This window comes from Triturus cristatus, chromosome 3_2 (assembly GCF_964204655.1).
Source record: "Triturus cristatus chromosome 3_2, aTriCri1.1, whole genome shotgun sequence".
Taxonomy (NCBI): Eukaryota; Metazoa; Chordata; class Amphibia; order Caudata; family Salamandridae; genus Triturus; species Triturus cristatus.
Window position 1 is genome coordinate 650,396,932 of NC_140584.1, and position 21,934 is coordinate 650,418,865.

The 21,934-nt window shown below is 43.2% G+C and overlaps 1 protein-coding gene across 1 annotated transcript in view; it reads left to right on the forward strand.

The window, feature by feature from the left end:
• The window catches only part of KANSL1L (KAT8 regulatory NSL complex subunit 1 like), a 3,005,708-nt gene that overhangs the window by 2,137,235 nt on the left and 846,539 nt on the right, over window positions 1–21,934 (forward strand). Inside the window, exon 12 of the mRNA XM_085647079.1 lies at window positions 18,963–19,081. Within this exon, the coding sequence (XP_085503205.1) occupies window positions 18,963–19,081 (119 nt within the window). The remainder of the gene's footprint in view (window positions 1–18,962; window positions 19,082–21,934) is intronic.

Sequence of the window (21,934 nt, forward strand, 5' to 3'; positions counted from 1 at the left end):
TGTGGGTTGTGGGGCATTCGTATGTACGGCGTATGAAGTCTGTTTTCCTTTCAGGCAATTACAGGCAAAGAGCAGAGCAGCAGGGTTTCACAGTATCTTTCCACGGAAAAGGGGGCCTTTGCCTTAGTCAGTTTAGGGTTTTCATGACTGATCTTCTGAAGAGACACAGTCCTCCGCCCACAATAGTTATTTTGCATTTGGGGGGGAATGACTTGGTGACGTTAGGCAGAAGGGTCTTGATTGAGGACATAATCTCTGATGTCGGCTGGTTAGCCAAGGCGTGCCAGGGCTGCATCATAGTTTGGTCGCAGATGATACCCAGATCTAAATGGAGGGGGGGAAACTCTGTGAGAGCGTTGAATGACTCAGTAAAGAGGGTCAACAACAAAATAGGGAAACTGTTCAGATCTCATAAATTACAGAACATTGCACATGGGTGTGTCAGGGGAGAACCGTGCTTCTTAAAAGACGGGGTCCACTTGACTAGGTTAGGTAATTAAATAATGTTAGAGAATTTCATAGCTTGGCTAGGGAGTTTAAGGGCGGGCGGCATGACCTTTCTGAGTGACAGGATTGGGGGGGGCCAGATAGTCGGGCAACTACGCTGGCCTGTGGCGGTAAGGTCATGACTGGTGAGCAGTAAATTTAAGGTCCTTAGGGGGCGGCGCCATTCTCGGATGGGGTCGCCCAGGGGGAGGGACAAGGGGTCTCTCCTATAACTCCAGGGGCGGTACATCCGGTTGGCTGGATGGGTGCGGGGAAAGGGGGGAAGTCACGCTTTCTTTAGGCTGGTTGGCCACCCCGCACTAGCATGGACGTCACTAATTGGCGCAGAGTGCAAGACCCCCCAAGTCAGGGACGTATGGGGGTAACCTGGGGGGAGGGGGAAGTACCCTCTCGGTAAGCGGGCCCTCTGCGCATGCGCAACTCTTACGGGAGGGCGTGGCTAATTGATAAGGATCTGACACCAGTTAGCGACTTTGCCGTAGGCCCAAATAGGATACGCAGAAAGTAATTAATGTATGATTATGATCCTTATGTTAGATTCGGATAGGAAAACTATGTATTAGAGATATGTTAAGGTTAGCCATCTGATATCTGTCCATATGAATTGTAATCAAATGTCATGTTATGTTTCTGCGTATAATTGTGTAAATATCGTTTATTTCAAAATTTTAATTTTGTTTGCATATTTTAATAAATACGGCCGGGGGTTGTACGACCCCCGCCTCCAAAAGAAATCCCTCCTCATGTCCATCATTAGAAATGTGGTTATGCGCAGGGGGGAGGGGGAAATTCGGTAGTCCCAGACCATAGAGAAAGGCGGGCCGGTATCGGCCCCGCCGCAGATATGGCGGGGCACCGACCCCCTCGCCCCCTCGCCTGCTCGCCCGACCTGGCGCGTTCCACCGCGTCAGTATGACGCGGTGGGTGCGCCGCGGCGGGGATTGGCTGGTGGCGGCGAACCCTTGGCCCGGAAGCGTTTAAGGCGCTTCCGGGTCAAGGGGGGGCAGGGGGCAGACCAGTTAGAACTGACCTGCCCCCAGTACAAAGAATAAAAGGCCGGGGAGCGCGGGACTCGGACTCTTTTTCCCGCGCTCTCAGGCATCCGGCACGCAGCCTCTGGGAGGCTGCTAACTTTTGCTACCCACCCTCCATCCCCTGTAGCAATATGGTCATTGGGTAATGAAGTTGACGGTGTGGTTTTGTTCCTTAGGCGTTTTTTCCCATTTACAGGTCATCAATCGTCGTATTTATTGCTATTCCTTGGTCAGGCGGTAAGGTCATGACTGGTGAGCAGTAAATTTAAGGTCCTTAGGGGGCGGCGCCATTCTCGGATGGGGTCGCCCAGGGGGAGGGACAAGGGGTCTCTCCTATAACTCCAGGGGCGGTACATCCGGTTGGCTGGATGGGTGCGGGGAAAGGGGGGAGTCACGCTTTCTTTAGGCTGGTTGGCCACCCCGCACTAGCATGGACGTCACTAATTGGCGCAGAGTGCAAGACCCCCCAAGTCAGGGACGTATGGGGGTAACCTGGGGGGGGGGGAAGTACCCTCTCGGTAAGCGGGCCCTCTGCGCATGCGCAACTCTTACGGGAGGGCGTGGCTAATTGATAAGGATCTGACACCAGTTAGCGACTTTGCCGTAGGCCCAAATAGGATACGCAGAAAGTAATTAATGTATGATTATGATCCTTATGTTAGATTCGGATAGGAAAACTATGTATTAGAGATATGTTAAGGTTAGCCATCTGATATCTGTCCATATGAATTGTAATCAAATGTCGTGTTATGTTTCTGCGTATAATTGTGTAAATATCGTTTATTTCAAAATTTTAATTTTGTTTGCATATTTTAATAAATACGGCCGGGGGTTGTACGACCCCCGCCTCCAAAAGAAATCCCTCCTCATGTCCATCATTAGAAATGTGGTTATGCGCAGGGGGGAGGGGGAAATTCGGTAGTCCCAGACCATAGAGAAAGGCGGGCCGGTATCGGCCCCGCCGCAGATATGGCGGGGCACCGACCCCCTCGCCCCCTCGCCTGCTCGCCCGACCTGGCGCGTTCCACCGCGTCAGTATGACGCGGTGGGCGCGCCGCGGCGGGGATTGGCTCGTGGCGGCGAACCCTTGGCCCGGAAGCGTTTAAGGCGCTTCCGGGTCAAGGGGGGGCAGGGGGCAGACCAGTTAGAACTGACCTGCCCCCAGTACAAAGAATAAAAGGCCGGGGAGCGCGGGACTCGGACTCTTTTTCCCGCGCTCTCAGGCATCCGGCACGCAGCCTCTGGGAGGCTGCTAACTTTTGCTACCCACCCTCCATCCCCTGTAGCAATATGGTCATTGGGTAATGAAGTTGACGGTGTGGTTTTGTTCCTTAGGCGTTTTTTCCCATTTACAGGTCATCAATCGTCGTATTTATTGCTATTCCTTGGTCAGGCGGTAAGGTCATGACTGGTGAGCAGTAAATTTAAGGTCCTTAGGGGGCGGCGCCTTTCTCGGATGGGGTCGCCCAGGGGGAGGGACAAGGGGTCTCTCCTATAACTCCAGGGGCGGTACATCCGGTTGGCTGGATGGGTGCGGGGAAAGGGGGGAGTCACGCTTTCTTTAGGCTGGTTGGCCACCCCGCACTGGCATGGACGTCACTAAATGGCGCAGAGTGCAAGACCCCCCAAATTTTAATGGAGTCAGGGAACGTATGGGGGTAACCGGGGGGGGGGGAAGTACCCTCTCGGTAAGCGGGCCCTCTGCGCATGAGCAACTCTTACGGGAGGGCGTGGCTAATTGATAAGGATCTGACACCAGTTAGCGACTTTGCCGTAGGCCCAAATAGGATACGCAGAAAGTAATTAATGTATGATTATGATCCTTATGTTAGATTCGGATAGGAAAACTATGTATTAGGGATATGTTAAGGTTAGCCATCTGATATCTGTCCATATGAATTGTAATCAAATGTTGTGTTATGTTTCTGCGTATAATTGTGTAAATATCGTTTATTTCAAAATTTTAATTTTTTTTGCATATTTTAATAAATACGGCCGGGGGTTGTACGACCCCCGCCTCCAAAAGAAACCCCTTCTCATGTGCATCATTAGAAATGTGGTTATGCGCAGGGGGAGGGGGAAATTTGGTCGTCCCAGACCATATCACTCATGGGGATTGGTAATGAATATGCGTTCACTTCAGTAGAAATGGAAAACCGAAAGCCCTGGTGAATCGCGCCCCTTTAGTCTGGAGAGAGTGCCCATCACTTTAAATTAAGGGGCAAGCAAAGGGGAGAGATTTATATGGGCAACCCCCGGTAGGACACAGGTAAGTGGCAAAAAAACTCACCAATGTAGAGTCTCATGTGAAGCCAGTCACGATAATCAGAGTTCCGAAGTGAGGTAAAATTACACGTTCACTTCTGTGAACAAACCAAAAACGAAAGCGCCAGTTACTCGCGCTTATTCATTAAAGATTAGTGCGCATATCTAAATATAACCTATGTGTCGCTCACCTGCAGAGTTAATTGTGGTGTCAAGTCCGGAATTCAAGCATGCAGGCAGTTGTGACTCCTGCCAGGCAACCGCATTACATGGGTCTGCCTAAGTGCGTCTGACAGGCAGAAGATAAAGCTGCCAAAGCGTCGATGGGCGTCAGAGGGCACGTCTGGCTGTGACGTGTTGTGTGCAGTAGCTGAATGCCAGCATGCCTCGTTGTCAGGCAACAGGCGCTAAGGCGCCGTGTTCGGCAGTGTTACGTGTAAATCTTTTCGCTTAGGTATATTCAGGCCATTGCGTGTGGTGTTTATATGTAGCAATGCTCGTGTATATTCAAGCCTCATTCAATTGGTGAGGATTCTATAATTAAAAGGGCACAATATATCTAAGAGCCTTAGCCGTGCCCCCGAAATGGACAAACATGAAAGCGGGTGTCTGCTCTGAATGAATATCTCATGCCATGGTGATGCGTTCAGACACAATATCTACAATCGCATGTACAATCAATTTGAAAAAAAACCCAGCTGTTATCACATTCGATGTGGTTATGCTGTATATTGCAGGTGTCTGCTCTGAATGAATATCTCATGCCGCTGTGATGCGTTCAGGCACAGTATCCACAATAACATGCACAATCAATTGGAAGAAACCAGCTGTTATCACATTCGATGTGGTTATCAAGTACATTGCAAACAGTATATCACGTTTCATTTATACTCATGGTGTGATGGTTGATTGGTAAGGATCCACTTATGTTTGAACTGGTGCACATATATTACAATTGAGCAAACACATTTAAGTTAATACCGATAAAAACATACATTGGTGCATTTCTTAGGGTGTGATGGCTTAAACAGTTAGTTGCACATTGACACATTATTTGTGTACATTCTAGCCGGTGGTGTTGTGTTATGTTTCTGCGTATAATTGTGTAAATATCGTTTATTTCAAAATTTTAATTTTGTTTGCATATTTTAATAAATACGGCCGGGGGTTGTACGACCCCCGCCTCCAAAAGAAATCCCTTCTCATGTGCATCATTAGAAATGTGGTTATGCGCAGGGGGAGGGGGAAATTCGGTAGTCCCAGACCATATCACCCATGGGGATTGGTAATGAATATGCGTTCACTTCAGTAGAAATGGAAAACCGAAAGCCCTGGTGAATCGCGCCCCTTTAGTCTGGAGAGAGTGCCCATCACTTTAAATTAAGGGGCAAGCAAAGGGGAGAGATTTATATGGGCAACCCCCGGTAGGACACAGGTAAGTGGCAAAAAAACTCACCAATGTAGAGTCTCATGTGAAGCCAGTCACGGTAATCAGAGTTCCGAAGTGAGGTAAAATTACACGTTCACTTCTGTGAACAAACCAAAAACGAAAGCGCCAGTTACTCGCGCTTATTCACTAAAGATTAGTGCGCATATCTAAATATAACCTATGTGTCGCTCACCTGCAGAGTTAATTGTGGTGTCAAGTCCGGAATTCAAGCATGCAGGCAGTTGTGACTCCTGCCAGGCAACCGCATTACATGGGTCTGCCTAAGTGCGTCTGACAGGCAGAAGATAAAGCTGCCAAAGCGTCGATGGGCGTCAGAGGGCACGTCTGGCTGTGACGTGTTGTGTGCAGTAGCTGAATGCCAGCATGCCTCGTTGTCAGGCAACAGATGCTAAGGCGCCGTGTTCGGCAGTGTTACGTGTAAATCTTGTCGCTTAGGTATATTCAGGCCATTGCGTGTGGTGTTTATATGTAGCAATGCTCGTGTATATTCAAGCCTCATTCAATTGGTGAGGATTCTATAATTAAAAGGGCACAATATATCTAAGAGCCTTAGCCGTGCCCCCGAAATGGACAAACATGAAAGCGGGTGTCTGCTCTGAATGAATATCTCATGCCATGGTGATGCGTTCAGACACAATATCTACAATCGCATGTACAATCAATTTGAAAAAAACCCAGCTGTTATCACATTCGATGTGGTTATGCTGTATATTGCAGGTGTCTGCTCTGAATGAATATCTCATGCCGCTGTGATGCGTTCAGGCACAGTATCCACAATAACATGCACAATCAATTGGAAGAAACCAGCTGTTATCACATTCGATGTGGTTATCAAGTACATTGCAAACAGTATATCACGTTTCATTTATACTCATGGTGTGATGGTTGATTGGTAAGGATCCACTTATGTTTGAACTGGTGCACATATATTACAATTGAGCAAACACATTTAAGTTAATACCGATAAAAACATACATTGGTGCATTTCTTAGGGTGTGATGGCTTAAACAGTTAGTTGCACATTGACACATTATTTGTGTACATTCTAGCCGGTGGTGTTGTGTTATGTTTCTGCGTATAATTGTGTAAATATCGTTTATTTCAAAATTTTAATTTTGTTTGCATATTTTAATAAATACGGCCGGGGGTTGTACGACCCCCGCCTCCAAAAGAAATCCCTTCTCATGTGCATCATTAGAAATGTGGTTATGCGCAGGGGGAGGGGGAAATTCGGTAGTCCCAGACCATATCACCCATGGGGATTGGTAATGAATATGCGTTCACTTCAGTAGAAATGGAAAACCGAAAGCCCTGGTGAATCACGCCCCTTTAGTCTGGAGAGAGTGCCCATCACTTTAAATTAAGGGGCAAGCAAAGGGGAGAGATTTATATGGGCAACCCCCGGTAGGACACAGGTAAGTGGCAAAAAAACTCACCAATGTAGAGTCTCATGTGAAGCCAGTCACGGTAATCAGAGTTCCGAAGTGAGGTAAAATTACACGTTCACTTCTGTGAACAAACCAAAAACGAAAGCGCCAGTTACTCGCGCTTATTCACTAAAGATTAGTGCGCATATCTAAATATAACCTATGTGTCGCTCACCTGCAGAGTTAATTGTGGTGTCAAGTCCGGAATTCAAGCATGCAGGCAGTTGTGACTCCTGCCAGGCAACCGCATTACATGGGTCTGCCTAAGTGCGTCTGACAGGCAGAAGATAAAGCTGCCAAAGCGTCGATGGGCGTCAGAGGGCACGTCTGGCTGTGACGTGTTGTGTGCAGTAGCTGAATGCCAGCATGCCTCGTTGTCAGGCAACAGATGCTAAGGCGCCGTGTTCGGCAGTGTTACGTGTAAATCTTGTCGCTTAGGTATATTCAGGCCATTGCGTGTGGTGTTTATATGTAGCAATGCTCGTGTATATTCAAGCCTCATTCAATTGGTGAGGATTCTATAATTAAAAGGGCACAATATATCTAAGAGCCTTAGCCGTGCCCCCGAAATGGACAAACATGAAAGCGGGTGTCTGCTCTGAATGAATATCTCATGCCATGGTGATGCGTTCAGACACAATATCTACAATCGCATGTACAATCAATTTGAAAAAAACCCAGCTGTTATCACATTCGATGTGGTTATGCTGTATATTGCAGGTGTCTGCTCTGAATGAATATCTCATGCCGCTGTGATGCGTTCAGGCACAGTATCCACAATAACATGCACAATCAATTGGAAGAAACCAGCTGTTATCACATTCGATGTGGTTATCAAGTACATTGCAAACAGTATATCACGTTTCATTTATACTCATGGTGTGATGGTTGATTGGTAAGGATCCACTTATGTTTGAACTGGTGCACATATATTACAATTGAGCAAACACATTTAAGTTAATACCGATAAAAACATACATTGGTGCATTTCTTAGGGTGTGATGGCTTAAACAGTTAGTTGCACATTGACACATTATTTGTGTACATTCTAGCCGGTGGTGTTGTGTTATGTTTCTGCGTATAATTGTGTAAATATCGTTTATTTCAAAATTTTAATTTTGTTTGCATATTTTAATAAATACGGCCGGGGGTTGTACGACCCCCGCCTCCAAAAGAAATCCCTTCTCATGTGCATCATTAGAAATGTGGTTATGCGCAGGGGGAGGGGGAAATTCGGTAGTCCCAGACCATATCACCCATGGGGATTGGTAATGAATATGCGTTCACTTCAGTAGAAATGGAAAACCGAAAGCCCTGGTGAATCACGCCCCTTTAGTCTGGAGAGAGTGCCCATCACTTTAAATTAAGGGGCAAGCAAAGGGGAGAGATTTATATGGGCAACCCCCGGTAGGACACAGGTAAGTGGCAAAAAAACTCACCAATGTAGAGTCTCATGTGAAGCCAGTCACGGTAATCAGAGTTCCGAAGTGAGGTAAAATTACACGTTCACTTCTGTGAACAAACCAAAAACGAAAGCGCCAGTTACTCGCGCTTATTCACTAAAGATTAGTGCGCATATCTAAATATAACCTATGTGTCGCTCACCTGCAGAGTTAATTGTGGTGTCAAGTCCGGAATTCAAGCATGCAGGCAGTTGTGACTCCTGCCAGGCAACCGCATTACATGGGTCTGCCTAAGTGCGTCTGACAGGCAGAAGATAAAGCTGCCAAAGCGTCGATGGGCGTCAGAGGGCACGTCCGGCTGTGACGTGTTGTGTGCAGTAGCTGAATGCCAGCATGCCTCGTTGTCAGGCAACAGATGCTAAGGCGCCGTGTTCGGCAGTGTTACGTGTAAATCTTGTCGCTTAGGTATATTCAGGCCATTGCGTGTGGTGTTTATATGTAGCAATGCTCGTGTATATTCAAGCCTCATTCAATTGGTGAGGATTCTATAATTAAAAGGGCACAATATATCTAAGAGCCTTAGCCGTGCCCCCGAAATGGACAAACATGAAAGCGGGTGTCTGCTCTGAATGAATATCTCATGCCATGGTGATGCGTTCAGACACAATATCTACAATCGCATGTACAATCAATTTGAAAAAAACCCAGCTGTTATCACATTCGATGTGGTTATGCTGTATATTGCAGGTGTCTGCTCTGAATGAATATCTCATGCCGCTGTGATGCGTTCAGGCACAGTATCCACAATAACATGCACAATCAATTGGAAGAAACCAGCTGTTATCACATTCGATGTGGTTATCAAGTACATTGCAAACAGTATATCACGTTTCATTTATACTCATGGTGTGATGGTTGATTGGTAAGGATCCACTTATGTTTGAACTGGTGCACATATATTATAATTGAGCAAACACATTTAAGTTAATACCGATAAAAACATACATTGGTGCATTTCTTAGGGTGTGATTGCTTAAACAGTTAGTTGCACATTGACACATTATTTGTGTACATTCTAGCCGGTGGTGCCTATGCTGCGACCAGCATAGGAGCATGGTTACAGGATCTGTTCCTGTGCTTGTGAGTTAAATGCTGAACACAGGACGGTACCACCACATAGTCCATTGGTCGTGTTACAAGGTTGTAGTGGTACAGCCACATGTTTTAACTAAATGGAATAAATGCGTACTGCAGGCGTGATGATGTTACAGTTGGCCCATTTGTCTTGAGGTATCTTCGAACTCATTCAATCCCTCCATAACAGTGTTGAGGGAGTGGATCAACCTGCATTCTTTTCGGTTTAGGGCCACTGAAATAGACCCACCCCTTGGAGCAGGGCAGACCATCTCAGCCACCCACCATTTCATATTTTCTGGCTGGTGGTTGTGTGACAAATAATGATCAACTAATGGTGCACCCTGTATCTTGCGTCTTATGCGGCTCATATGTTGTAGTATTCTAGCCTTTACTTTCTGGATAGTCTGACCCACGTAAAGTAGATCACAGGGACAGCAAATGACATATATTAAGTTAGTGCTGTTACAGTTTGTGAAGTTCAGTAGCTTGTGTGTTCTGTTGTTGTTTCTGAAGGTGGATCCCTCAACCGTCATGGGCAGGCTTTGCAGTGACCACATTTGTGGTGACCAATTATGGGTGGCAGGCCCAATTGGCTTCTCAAGTTCAGTGGTTTAGGGGGTTCAAGATACGCTTTGACCACATTGTCTTTTATACTCCTGCCCCTCTTAAAAGCAAACAGTGGATCCTCGGTAGTGTGGAGTTAGCTTGCGACAAGGTTCCAATATTTTTTCATGATCTTTTTCTATGCCGTTGCTTTTGCTGATGAATGTTGTGACACACACAATATTTTCAGCCTTTTGCGGTTTCTCTTTCACTTGTAGTAATTGGTCACGAGGGCAGTACCTGGCACGTTTATGTGCGTGTTTCAGCAGTCCTGTAGGATAACCTCTCTCTTTCAGGCGATCATCCAGAGGCGGTGCGGGGAAGGAGCACAGATATTTTACGACTCCAGAACCTACCATTGGGCCCTTATCAAGGAGGCACTTTTTGTCCTCAGACCCGCCATTTGATACGTGACTGCTACTTCAGCGACATTGGGTATTTCCTGATAGGATTCTTCACCAACACGGAAAATTATTTTATTTTGGAGTCAATATTAATCATTACAAACGCCCTGATGAAGTTCATTCTGCTGAACGAAACGCGTTGGCTGAGATTCTCTTCACAATTTTGATGGAGGAATATTATAATAAAGAAAAATCTTACACTGAAGGAAATTGACTATTTGGTGTTACTTAAACAGAAGACTATGGTAGTGCACCGCTCCATTATCTCTTAATTCTGGTTTATCTGCCTGGCAGTTTGCATTTTCTAAAGGCAGATGCAGGAGCAGTCTGTGCTCACCAATTGTGATTATATTATCAACTATACTTAACGGGAACATAGCAAAGAGGTGCGGCCATTGGAGTCCGCCGTTAATCCCTGCCTTCCACAAATAACTAGTATTCCTAAACTCATAGGGCCCGATTCACAGAACTAACTTCAGACAAAATCCTAAACTTACTACCATTTTAGTATTCACAGAAGGCACTTACTCATTTTGGTATTCACAGAAGACACTTACTCACTTCGGTATTCACAGAAGTTAGGAGTCCTAACTTTAGGACTCCTAAATGCCTTCTTTGAATACCGAAAGTCTTAAAATTAGGATTTTTCTCAGTTTAGGAGTCCTAAAGTTAGGACTCCTAACTTTACTACTACTAAACTGAGAAAAATCCTAATTTTAAGGCTTTCGGTATTCACAGAAGGCATTTAGGAGTCCTAAAGTTAGGAGTCCTAACTTGACTACTACTAAATTGAGAAAAATCCTAATTTTAAGGCTTTCGGTATTCACAGAAGGGATTTAGGAGTCCTAAAGTTAGGAGTCCTAACTTTACTACTACTAAATTGAGAAAAATCCTAATTTTAAGACTTTCGGTATTCACAGAAGGCATTTAGGAGTCCTAAAGTTAGGAGTCCTAACTGTACTACTACTAAACTGAGAAAAATCCTAATTTTAAGACTTTCGGTATTCACAGAAGGCATTTAGGAGTCCTAAAGTTAGGACTCCTAACTTCTGTGAATACCGAAATGAGTAAGTGCCTTCTGTGAATACCAAAATGAGTAAGTGCCTTCTGTGAATACCAAAATGGTAGTAAGTTTAGGATTGTGTCTTAAGTTAGTTCTGTGAATCGGGCCCAAAGATTTGGGCTCATTTCAAAATGCATATGTTTTCTCCTTCATATCCATTTTTCACTCATTAGTATTTACCATATGGATTGATACATGGTCTGTACTCTTTGAAATATCCCTATAAGCTGCAGCTCAGTTGTTGGCTCTGGGAGTCACGTGTTTTTGAACAACTAACAAACACTCTGTAACCCTGTCACCAGAAGGGCCTCATGTACATAACTGTATATTGCATTTGTAAATTGGCCATGACATGGGCACAAATTAGTGATGAAAACGTTGTCACCAATTTCTAGTTTTTTAGTTATTTTTTTATTTTGACAATTGGTTTCTCCTAGAAAATCATAGGCAGTCTACAGAAATGACCCCTTTCTAAATCTGAATTTTGTTTACTTATCGCAAATGTATAGCTTTCCAGGTTCACCACTGGATTTCAAACTTATTTTCACCGTAAACTGAAAGCAGTTAGAAACCACAAAAATAGAAAACATCGGCTACCATTTAGAAAAGTGCAAACACTGTAATTATTTTTTTTTTTTACAAATGTGCCTGTATTTGTTAAGAGAAAAGCACATAAAACCTTGTGATGATGCTAGCCAAAGAAAAGTATCCTCAAAATATCAATAAAAAAACAGCCTGCCTGCTCCCTCCCCCCAACATTAATTATCGCCATTTATGCATAAACATCACAACAGACACATTAAAACGTAGTAAAAAGACTCTAGTTCCTCGCCGTCATTACTTCTGAAATACATTACTTTATAGCAGGGTCTCAGACTGATCAAGGCTCATTACATAATCTCGGAGAGGGCCACCCAAATCTCTTGGTCTTGAGGAGGGTGGGACAATTAGCATATAGCTCAGCCAGGTCACTACAAATATTCATGTCCTTCAACCTACACTTATAGCTAGGTTAGCCCGTACCCCTCCCCCATGTTAACACCACCCATTTCCGACCAGAGGGAAGGCATCGCCAAAAAGCTTCCTATAGTGTTTTGAGCATCCATCACACCAACCAGTGAAAGGACCAAAGGAGTTATGGGTGTTACATTGTTAAGCATGAGGTGCAGGGCCCGCCTCACTTGAGCCTAAAAGGCCACAACGGCAGAGCATAGCCAGGCAAGATGAAAAAACATCTGCAGAAGGAGCAGCACATCTGCGGCAAGTAGAGTCTGATGACATGCCATGCCTTACCATACTAACAGGTATATAGTATGCCCTTTTTAAGTATTTATATTGGATCAGGCGATGTTTTCCATTAGATGAAATGTGTTTGGCAAGAGCACAGCAAAAAGACCATCGAAGGAGCCTATAGTTAAATCAGTGCTTGGTTTTCCTCACACCTTTGGTTTTGTCCTAATAAACCTCCAATACCCTCCTAACATCTATTATTTAGTATGCAGCTACCCAAACCTTTTAGGACAACGACCCAATTTTTAAAATGACAAGCTTTCACAGACCACCTGCCTTTTTGACATGAGAGAGGTGGTTTTTTAATGTAACTAAATTGTTGTGGTGGTATCACAGTCATTTACAGCTGTTACATTTTCCATTGAAATAGCCACTAAATGTGCACAGTCATAGTTCTACTGATAAAACTCTATTGCACACAAATGATAGAAATAAGGTTGCTGTGAATATTTATCATGTGTGCATCACCAAGTAAAGTGTCTTCATGTGTATTGATCCTATGAAAATGTTATGCTTATATCACACTACAGAATTATAACATAAAGTCCATTGTTTTTATTTTCCTAGCTGCTGAATAATGTATATTTCATTTACAGGTATACATTTTGTTGTGTGTTACAAACAAATAACATCTTCTACAGCCTTTCCTTTCACAATCATTGTACCCCAGCAAGATTGTCCTCTAATTCCCTTTACTTTTCTTTGTATGAGTGCAAAGTGAGAGGAGTTTGTAAAAGGAACTGATGTGATGATGGCTCCTTTCAATGTAAAGAGGTGACTGCAGGGCTGGTGGTCATCTCTAATTTTGGTGGGAGGAATATCTTCGGGATGGCTGAGGTAATGTCCTCCGTCATCCCGACGGACACTTCTCCATCAGCCATACTTTAAATCAGGCCCTTAGATATTATGTAAAATGTGTATGGTTCATGATATGGACATGAACGCTTAGCTTCCCTTAAGATTTCCATGCAGTCCAGAGGTAGATCCAAGGGATGATACTAAATGAGTTGTCAAATTCAACAACGGTAAGCTAGGATGTAGAATCTGGTCCGAGCTTCTGAAGGACATCTGGTCTGTACTCCAACCTCCTATGTTGGAGCTCTGACACGTAAATGAGGTTGTATGCCACCAGTCTGCTTCTGTGCTAGTGAGACCATCTTGGCATACAAGTATGTCACCTTGGTAATGGAATTTGTGGAACTGGAGGAAAAGGATGCAAAACCTACATGACCAGTCGATGCATAGGGTATTCCCTTTTGCCCCTAGTTGGTATTACCTGGATGTGAAGCCTGGGCATTTCTTGTTGCCTGATTCTTGAAGAGGTCTAACTACCAATCTCCACAGTGAAGCTGAGAGTAGACATGATGAAGATCTAACTTACTGAATTTCTATTTCCATATCCATTTGTTCACCAACTTGAGACTGAGGATGAGTCTGAGCTTGTTTTTGAGTCCCTTTTTTACACCAGAGAGTAACTGGAATAAATAGATTTTCTGTATTTGGAAGGAGGAATTCTTTCTGAAGGCAGTTTCCAAGGAATTACATTAACCTCAAGGCTGGATTTGTCTGAGAGAGAGCTGTCCTTATTTCTTTGGAGGTATGGCTAATAGAGGGGGTATAAACCTGAGAGAATAGCAGTTTTGCACAATATTCAGCACCCATCTGTTTCTTGAGATCTTTAGTCTCTCTTTTAAGTGATTTGAGATGCTTCGCCTTATTCCAGTGGGTAACAGAAGTAGGTAACGGAAGAGTGGGAAGAGAGGAGTCACTGTTTTTCTTCTTTGGGGTGGGGATGGGAGCGTCCCTCTGTTTGCTGAAGGTTGATGACCATCTTTTCCTCATGAAGAAGGCCTCTGCTGGTATTGCTGCTGCTGCTGCTTATTCTGCTGCACCTGAGGTCACTGACAGATCTGAAGATTAGATTCAGGATTAGATCAGGTCAGAAATTGGTTCAGTTATAAGATTTGTAGCCATGTTCCGTTTCCAGTCCAAATGCTCTTAGCGTTCAATCTCCTTCCACTTGGCTTGCATTTGTTCGTCGCCATGAGAAAGAAACAGACTATTGCCTGAGAACTGTAAATTCCCTGTTGTGCCTCTGAGGCCTGTGAGATGGAGTCACGAAGAACTGTGACAAAAGCCAAGGGCAGCTGTATTCATTGTGTCAGAAGCAGACATTGCAATCTGATTCAAGACCATCAAGCCTTCATGGGGTTTCTTAGTGAAGTCATCCAGTCTAGTCAAGCAGTATTTCTTCTGCAAAGCGCTGTGAGCATTATCATAACCATAATTGCCCAACAGGGTGGTATCACTGTCACGGAAATGCTGCAGACTATCTTGGCCACACAGTCTAGCCATTTTCTTTTTTTGTCATGAGTAACTGTGGAAAAAGGTGCATTAGCATCGCTCTTCTTTGTAGGAGGTACTATTACAGAATCTGGTAAAGGATCTTACCGGAGCAATGACGGATCTTGCACAGGAGGCCTTTATTTTTTTGTATACAAGTGGAACGTTCTGTACAAATCCAGTAGCTTAAAATGGGTCCACAGTAGACTTTAACAGACCTGGGAACAGAGGGATGGACGGCCTGCATGGGAAATGCTATTTTAATGTCTAAAAAAGAATATCTATGTGGATATGAAAGGCAAAGTGATGTTGAACTTGACTAAAATTACAGATTTTTCTCACATTTCTGACAAGGAAAGTTCTGGGATCTGCCGCGATCCACAAAAGTCTACCCACCAGCATTTCCACACTTCTCACAAATGGTACCTCACTTGTTTGTCTGGACCAATCACCCACTACATGAGTGTTCCCCATAAGGCAACATGTAGAAATCAAGATTTTTCCTTGGAATTTATGTCCTGTTGGCCATATGAGTAGCTGCGGTATTTCACTCTTTTTCTGCCGGCAACCAGGGATCCCTACCAATTAGGGTTATAGATGAGTTACTATTCATTCTGGAGAGTGATTATGACAGGAGGTAGTTATCTTATTCGTGCTTCCAGCTATGGGTCCGCAGGTGTTATGTAGTTTCCACCTTACTTTACGAACTGCGCGTTTATGGACAGCATAAACGTTGGAATGGTGCCAGACTGATTTTATGCACTCCCTCAGGATATGTAGCTCAAAGTGCCACCATAAGCCCTTCTAAACCTAGAAGGGCAGCAAATTACTTCTAGCGACTACTGAACATGACAACCCTGGTCCCCCAGGAAGTGTGGTAACAGATCTAGAACCCTTTCGCTCAGTCACTCATGCTCTAGTACTCTCAGAGAAATATATCAGAAATAAAAAGAGTGACATTTCAATATTTTGAACCAGCATGATTCTTGTATAAAATATATGTGCTACAATGATCAATAGACAGAAGCTAATAAAAGTTACTAAAAGCACCAGAATGGTGAACAGGATAAAAATCTCCACCATGGTGGTAAAACAATGTATATATGGAGGTATAAAATAGAAAATTGGTTGTACTCCTACTATGCATTCCCTTACCTAAGTGTCTAGGCGAATGTGTGTGTGTGTGTGTGTGTAGCCAAGAATCCCCATACTGGATGATCCAACCCCGGTTACCTGATGGGAAAGTATGTAAGTCTCTATCTTGGTCACAAGCTTGACACCCTCGCAAGAAGCAGTCACCAAACTGCTGGGCTGAATCATCAGCATTTAGAGTCCTCACCAATATCAGCGGAGCGTTCCTCTACCTAAACCCAGAAATGCTTGTTTATTTATAAAGAAAAGTGTAGTGAGGAAATGGGGTTAAATGCAGAAGTTGCTAAGTTAGCATAAGTAGTATATGCTTGGCTGCCATTCTGCCGCTTTTGCACACGACACCACACGGCTCTGTTCTCGTAAAATACTTTGCCGGCGCTGCTTCACATGAGAACTGTCTACCTTTCACATATCTAGCTGGGCACCATGCTCTCTGTCTGCACATCGTGTTCAAGGTTGAATAACAATGTATGCTGTTGATTCACTTTGGTCAGTCCCACGCACACAGACATAACATGAAGCACAGCGGCCCACTGAAACTCGAGTGCTTTTTAATATGGCATTACATGCATGAGAAGGCACTTGGAGAAAACCTTTCCAACATAGAAGAGCTGTGCTGATCCTGGGATGTAATTCATTGTATCAGATCTCGTAGGTATGGGGTCTCGCTGACAAAGCCCAGAGGTCTTCTATAATTATTCTAAACTAGCTCATGAGCATGGGGAGGGTGGTAAAAGGCGCTTCAGTCCTGTTTCCACTGTCATTATAATATGATTTTCCCTTTTGTGCTTTATGGAATTGTAGCAATGCGGATTATATTGTTCTTATGCATTATGCTGCTTGTATTGGCTAGAGTACTGCACCTTAGAGCACGTTAGTTAAAAATAAACATTTTAAACTATACAGTGTCTCTGATTACTCACGTTGTGTACAAGTATGAGTGTGAACGAAAGAGTGTTCTTGTTTCCCACTATTCCTGAGAGTTTACTAAGTTGCATGTTCTAGATTGTCTAATCATTGGTGGCTTCGCTGTAGTACGGAGAATGAATGAGACACTATTGCTAGTCAGATTGGGGTTCTAGGCACTGAGGTGGCTTTTTTGGTACACAACAATACACTGAGGTCCTGGTTTCCTGCGCATAGTTCTGTGCATGAGAATAATCCATGCAACTAAAGCACCCTTACAAGTTCTGTGCAGGCCAGCATTGTTTTTGTCTTTAAATAGCCATGCCGCCCGTGGATGAAAAATAGAACAACATTTGCACAATGTATGTCGAGATCTTGTATGTGATGTTCAAGGAATCATGAGAATATTAGGTGGAGCAGAATCTAATCCAATATTGTCACGCACACCATCTCTAAAATAGGAGACCTGTTGGAGGGGGGCTCTTTGGCCTCCTTTTCTTCCCTTCATTCTAAATATCAACTTCATAGCTCCCAAGCCTATATATATCTTAGACTTAAACACGCATGGCAAGCTGGAGGGCTGGACGGTGTGACACTACCAGAAAATGCCCCCTTAGAAGCTAGACTCCTACCGGAAGAGATCCCGACCCAGCCGATATCCCTGACGTACAAGACACAAATCATCAACATGCCCGACAACCTTGGTCCACTACGTACCAAATGGGAACTCACCACTGGCCCACTGGAAGATATAGATTGGGAGGCGGCCCTCATGTACCCGCGCGAAGTAGCAATCAAACTAAGACTGCGTCTCTTACAATATAAGATCCTTCACAGAAGCTACTTTGACAGGGCACGTTTACACAAGATGGGGAGAGTGGAGGACCCAACATGTCTCAGATGCCGTGTGGAGCACGGCACGTACATTCACACCCTCTGGGTGTGCAGACACATTCAAACCTACTGGCACACGATCCTGGGAGAATTGAGCAAAATATTGGGAGCCCAACTAGGGCCAGATGCGAAATTCCTGCTCCTAGGTATCCCCACAGACATTGACCTGCCGCGACACAGGCTCTTGCTGGCCAATCTTGGGTTAGTAGTGGCCAAAAGAGACATAGCTAAGTATTGAGGGGGCTCAACAACTTCTCTATTTGGTTGCAGAGAAGGTGATTTACAAAGCGAGGGGCTGCCGGCATAAATTCCGAAAATTTTGGACACCATGGATGAAATATTACAAGCTGGATCTAGACGCAGATGGGGCAACCTTAGATCTTTCGCACGGCAGGACAGAACCAAGTCATTAGTAACTGTGTTACCTAGCCTATACCTGATGGTTAAGATTGTACAGGATTTGACCTATGTATTTACATGTCTGTGATGTTGATGTGACTCGGTGTCTCTCGTTGACGAGTCAGCTGCAATATTTACTGCCCAATGATGTAACTTGCTCCCCGCAATTAGACATACCTCATGCATTAGCGACTCCTTTTCCCAACTGTATGTTTTGTTTTTCAGTAACAAAAATAAAAAATAAAGATTAACAAAAAAAAAAATTGTCAAGCACGTAAATGTGTGTAAAAGATTATTGTGTAAAGGGAAGGCAACTTATGAAAATGTGTCCATTACAGAAGATAGAATCGATTCTATGTGGGCCTACCTCAGACACATAACACAGGGACATTGCTCATTATATATGGATGTTGGTATTTTGAACTGAGAGGAAAACCTGTTGGGCATTTGGTTACTGTTGAATGTTGAAAACTTTGTAAAGGAAAGTACGCGTTCCGTTATTTTCAGGTACTTCCCGTACTACTGTAATGCAGCTTTGGGACTCAGATTTACTGATAAGCAATACGTTCCTTGGTAATATCTTTATTCAAATATATGCACCTTCCTGTTTTTCTTTTTGTGGAATATTTTATTTGTTTTAGAAGCTGTTCTCCTAACAACTGCAACTTTCTGTTTATTTTTGTAGCTTGAAGACCTCTCTGATGAAGTGTTTTCTTCCCGTCATGAGAAGCATGAAGAAAAGGAAAAGGCATGGTGGTCACTGTGGATACAGACCAAGTGTCAAAGGCGTACTAGCAGACAAGGGTGAGGATAAGATGCACGTTTCAATTGAATGGAATATTCAGTGAATTAATAATACTATGTATTGACATAAAAACAAGAGATGTACCATTGAATAACTGGTAACATTTGCATAGAACGGCCCAGAATGGCACCCCTGTGACTGTTATTGTCAACGTCCCAGAAATAACTCTGCATGTAAACCTTTTACTATACAGTAGTCAGTAATGAACTCCAAGTTTCAGTTCTCAGTTTCAGTTTAAAGCTCTTGAGTAATGTATTGATTGCGACGTTTGCTCATGTTGTCTGATTTCCTAACCAGATAAGACCTTAATATATTTTTCTTTATTGAATGTGAATGTTCTACCTGACCCTTGACTAGAATTTTCTACTCATACCAAAAGCTTTTTTCTGTATTTCGTGCTGGGATGCTGTGAGCATCGTTGCGTTCTGGGAAAATGTTGCCTCTGCTTGGGGCATACCTCACGACTTCCTCAGGGCTAAAACATAGAAAAAGATCTTGATTGTAATTTTACAAATTCCTATATCACCACTTAACACCCTTGAATCGGTGACATTGGTCTCAGTATACACTTTCCTTAATGTCCCTTTCTGTGACATATATTTGGAAACCCATGCACAATATACCTTAGTATGAAACCAGGGGTACTATTGACACCTCAAGAGCTGTGTACCACCATCCATGATATCCACCAAAAGGTGAGCAACCTTATACCGGTCCCCTGTGTCATCACACCTTAGTGTCTAATCACATTAACACTAAAACCAGTTATTATAGTCCGTTAACCAAAATACTTATATATGTCAACAAATATTTGTGTCCGAAACGTAAAAGAGACCCATTACCAGAAGAAAAGAAAGCCAAAACCTCAATGCCTGTTATACTTCCTCCAGGATAAAATCAATATTACACTCCTTTCAGTTATACCTGCAATTATGTAAAGTAGCCATGAGAAGCTTATAGTTATCATCATGCCCTTGGGTAAAATCTAAATTGCGACAAATTTTCAAGTGTCCATTAATCCAAGTGCTGTTTAGCAATCACACCGTCTTATACCGGAAAGGTCTCCTATATCCAGAGATCCACATCCTATTAATCATGTTAGAAAAATAATAATGTATCAACATACCAAAACTTGTTTAGGGTTAGTCATTCCCGTCTAATGTACCACACAAACACCCCATCCACTCACTAGTTCTGCACTGTTCCCATGTATCTATCGTACAAGCGAGTACGCTCGAAAACTGGCGTTCTGCTCGGGTATCATTGGCAGCATCACTATTTATGGCAATAAACAAAAAGGGACTAACAAATAAACCCGCAATGCCCAGTATTGCCGAACAGCTACCATATTGGAAAATCTCCCCTTGCCTGGAATATCCGCGATTGACACTCAAAATTTGAAAATAATCCAATTCGCATAGATACACATGTCAATGGTAGGGTATTCCAAGTAAATAACCAACATATAAATAATCTACAAAATTTCAACATCCCGGATTCATGCTGTATGAAAATGGTCTCACGTTGTGGTCTGTGTCAGCCACAGCGACCGTCATGTTTAATGGTCTTTTGTTATTCCATCATCACAATATTTAAGCCAAGTTTCCAAAATAGACCCTCTAATCTTTGCGATTAAATCACTGCGTCAATGGGGTGTGTGCCACTTTGCATTACCGTCTGTCTCAACATGGATTTTCACATTTAGTCTGAGATCAATCAATGTATTCCACATGTCATTGATTAAAGTGCCAATCTCACTGGTTGTCACCATATACCATTAAACCTGCATATAATAAACAATGTTTTTCTATTATTTACATTGTATTCCCTGTACTTCATTCCTCTACATCACTTAATTACGCTGTTCTAGAAACATAAAGACTACTTATCAGGATCACCAGATTTTACAAATAGATTTCATATCAGTGTAACATGATGTTGATTTACTTTAGTAATGATGCACTATTCTGTTGATAAATTCCCCCATTGTGAAGGACAACGCCAAACATGCTCTATATATTAAGATAATTATCCCATAGGTATAAGTAGTGTCAGCACATCACAGTTATACATATCACCCATCAGTACAAAGTGTCTCTAAACATTTTTAAATGTTTCTGTTGTACACATTGCTAAAATCATGTTTTGCATAAAAGTGGCAGTACTTTAACTCATTTGACAAGTCAAGTATAATTCATACATCCTCATAGGTATCTTCATCATATAAATGACGCTCTTTAGAGCTGAATATATATCAGTATCTATCATTTCACTCACCCAAAAAGTATTGTAATTTGTGATCTATGTTGGGGCCTTGTTCTACTGTTTTCAAACCCATAATCCACATTGCCTACCTCTTTCTTAAGGCAAGTTCCCTGTTGCCTCCCCAGGGATCTCTGGGTACCTGATCAATACCATAAACTGAAAATTCTATGTGTACTTTGCGCCCCACATTCAGCTACATGAACCGCTATAGAGTATTTCTTTAGAGAGTATCACAAAGTTTCTATTTGTGCTCACGCCAAAATTATTTTTCCTGGCACATGCCCATTTACACATGCCGTATTGTCCACATTTGTGAAAACCCAATGTGTGTTCCTTTATACAGTTATACTTTGAACCAAATATAGGATAACTGGGGCTCAGTAAAGCCCTCAAGTATCTAACCATCTGGAATGTGATGTCCAGTATCAAAGAGGTAAACTCCTCTAATGTTTTGTCAGCAGGTAAGATGTGCAAATGTTTTTGCATGCTGCATAATAAAACATTTGACATTCCTGTGTAGTCAGTAATTAGGCAAACACTGTCTGTTATATCTTTTTTCGGTATCCCCTCTCTCTGGGTAGCCTGTC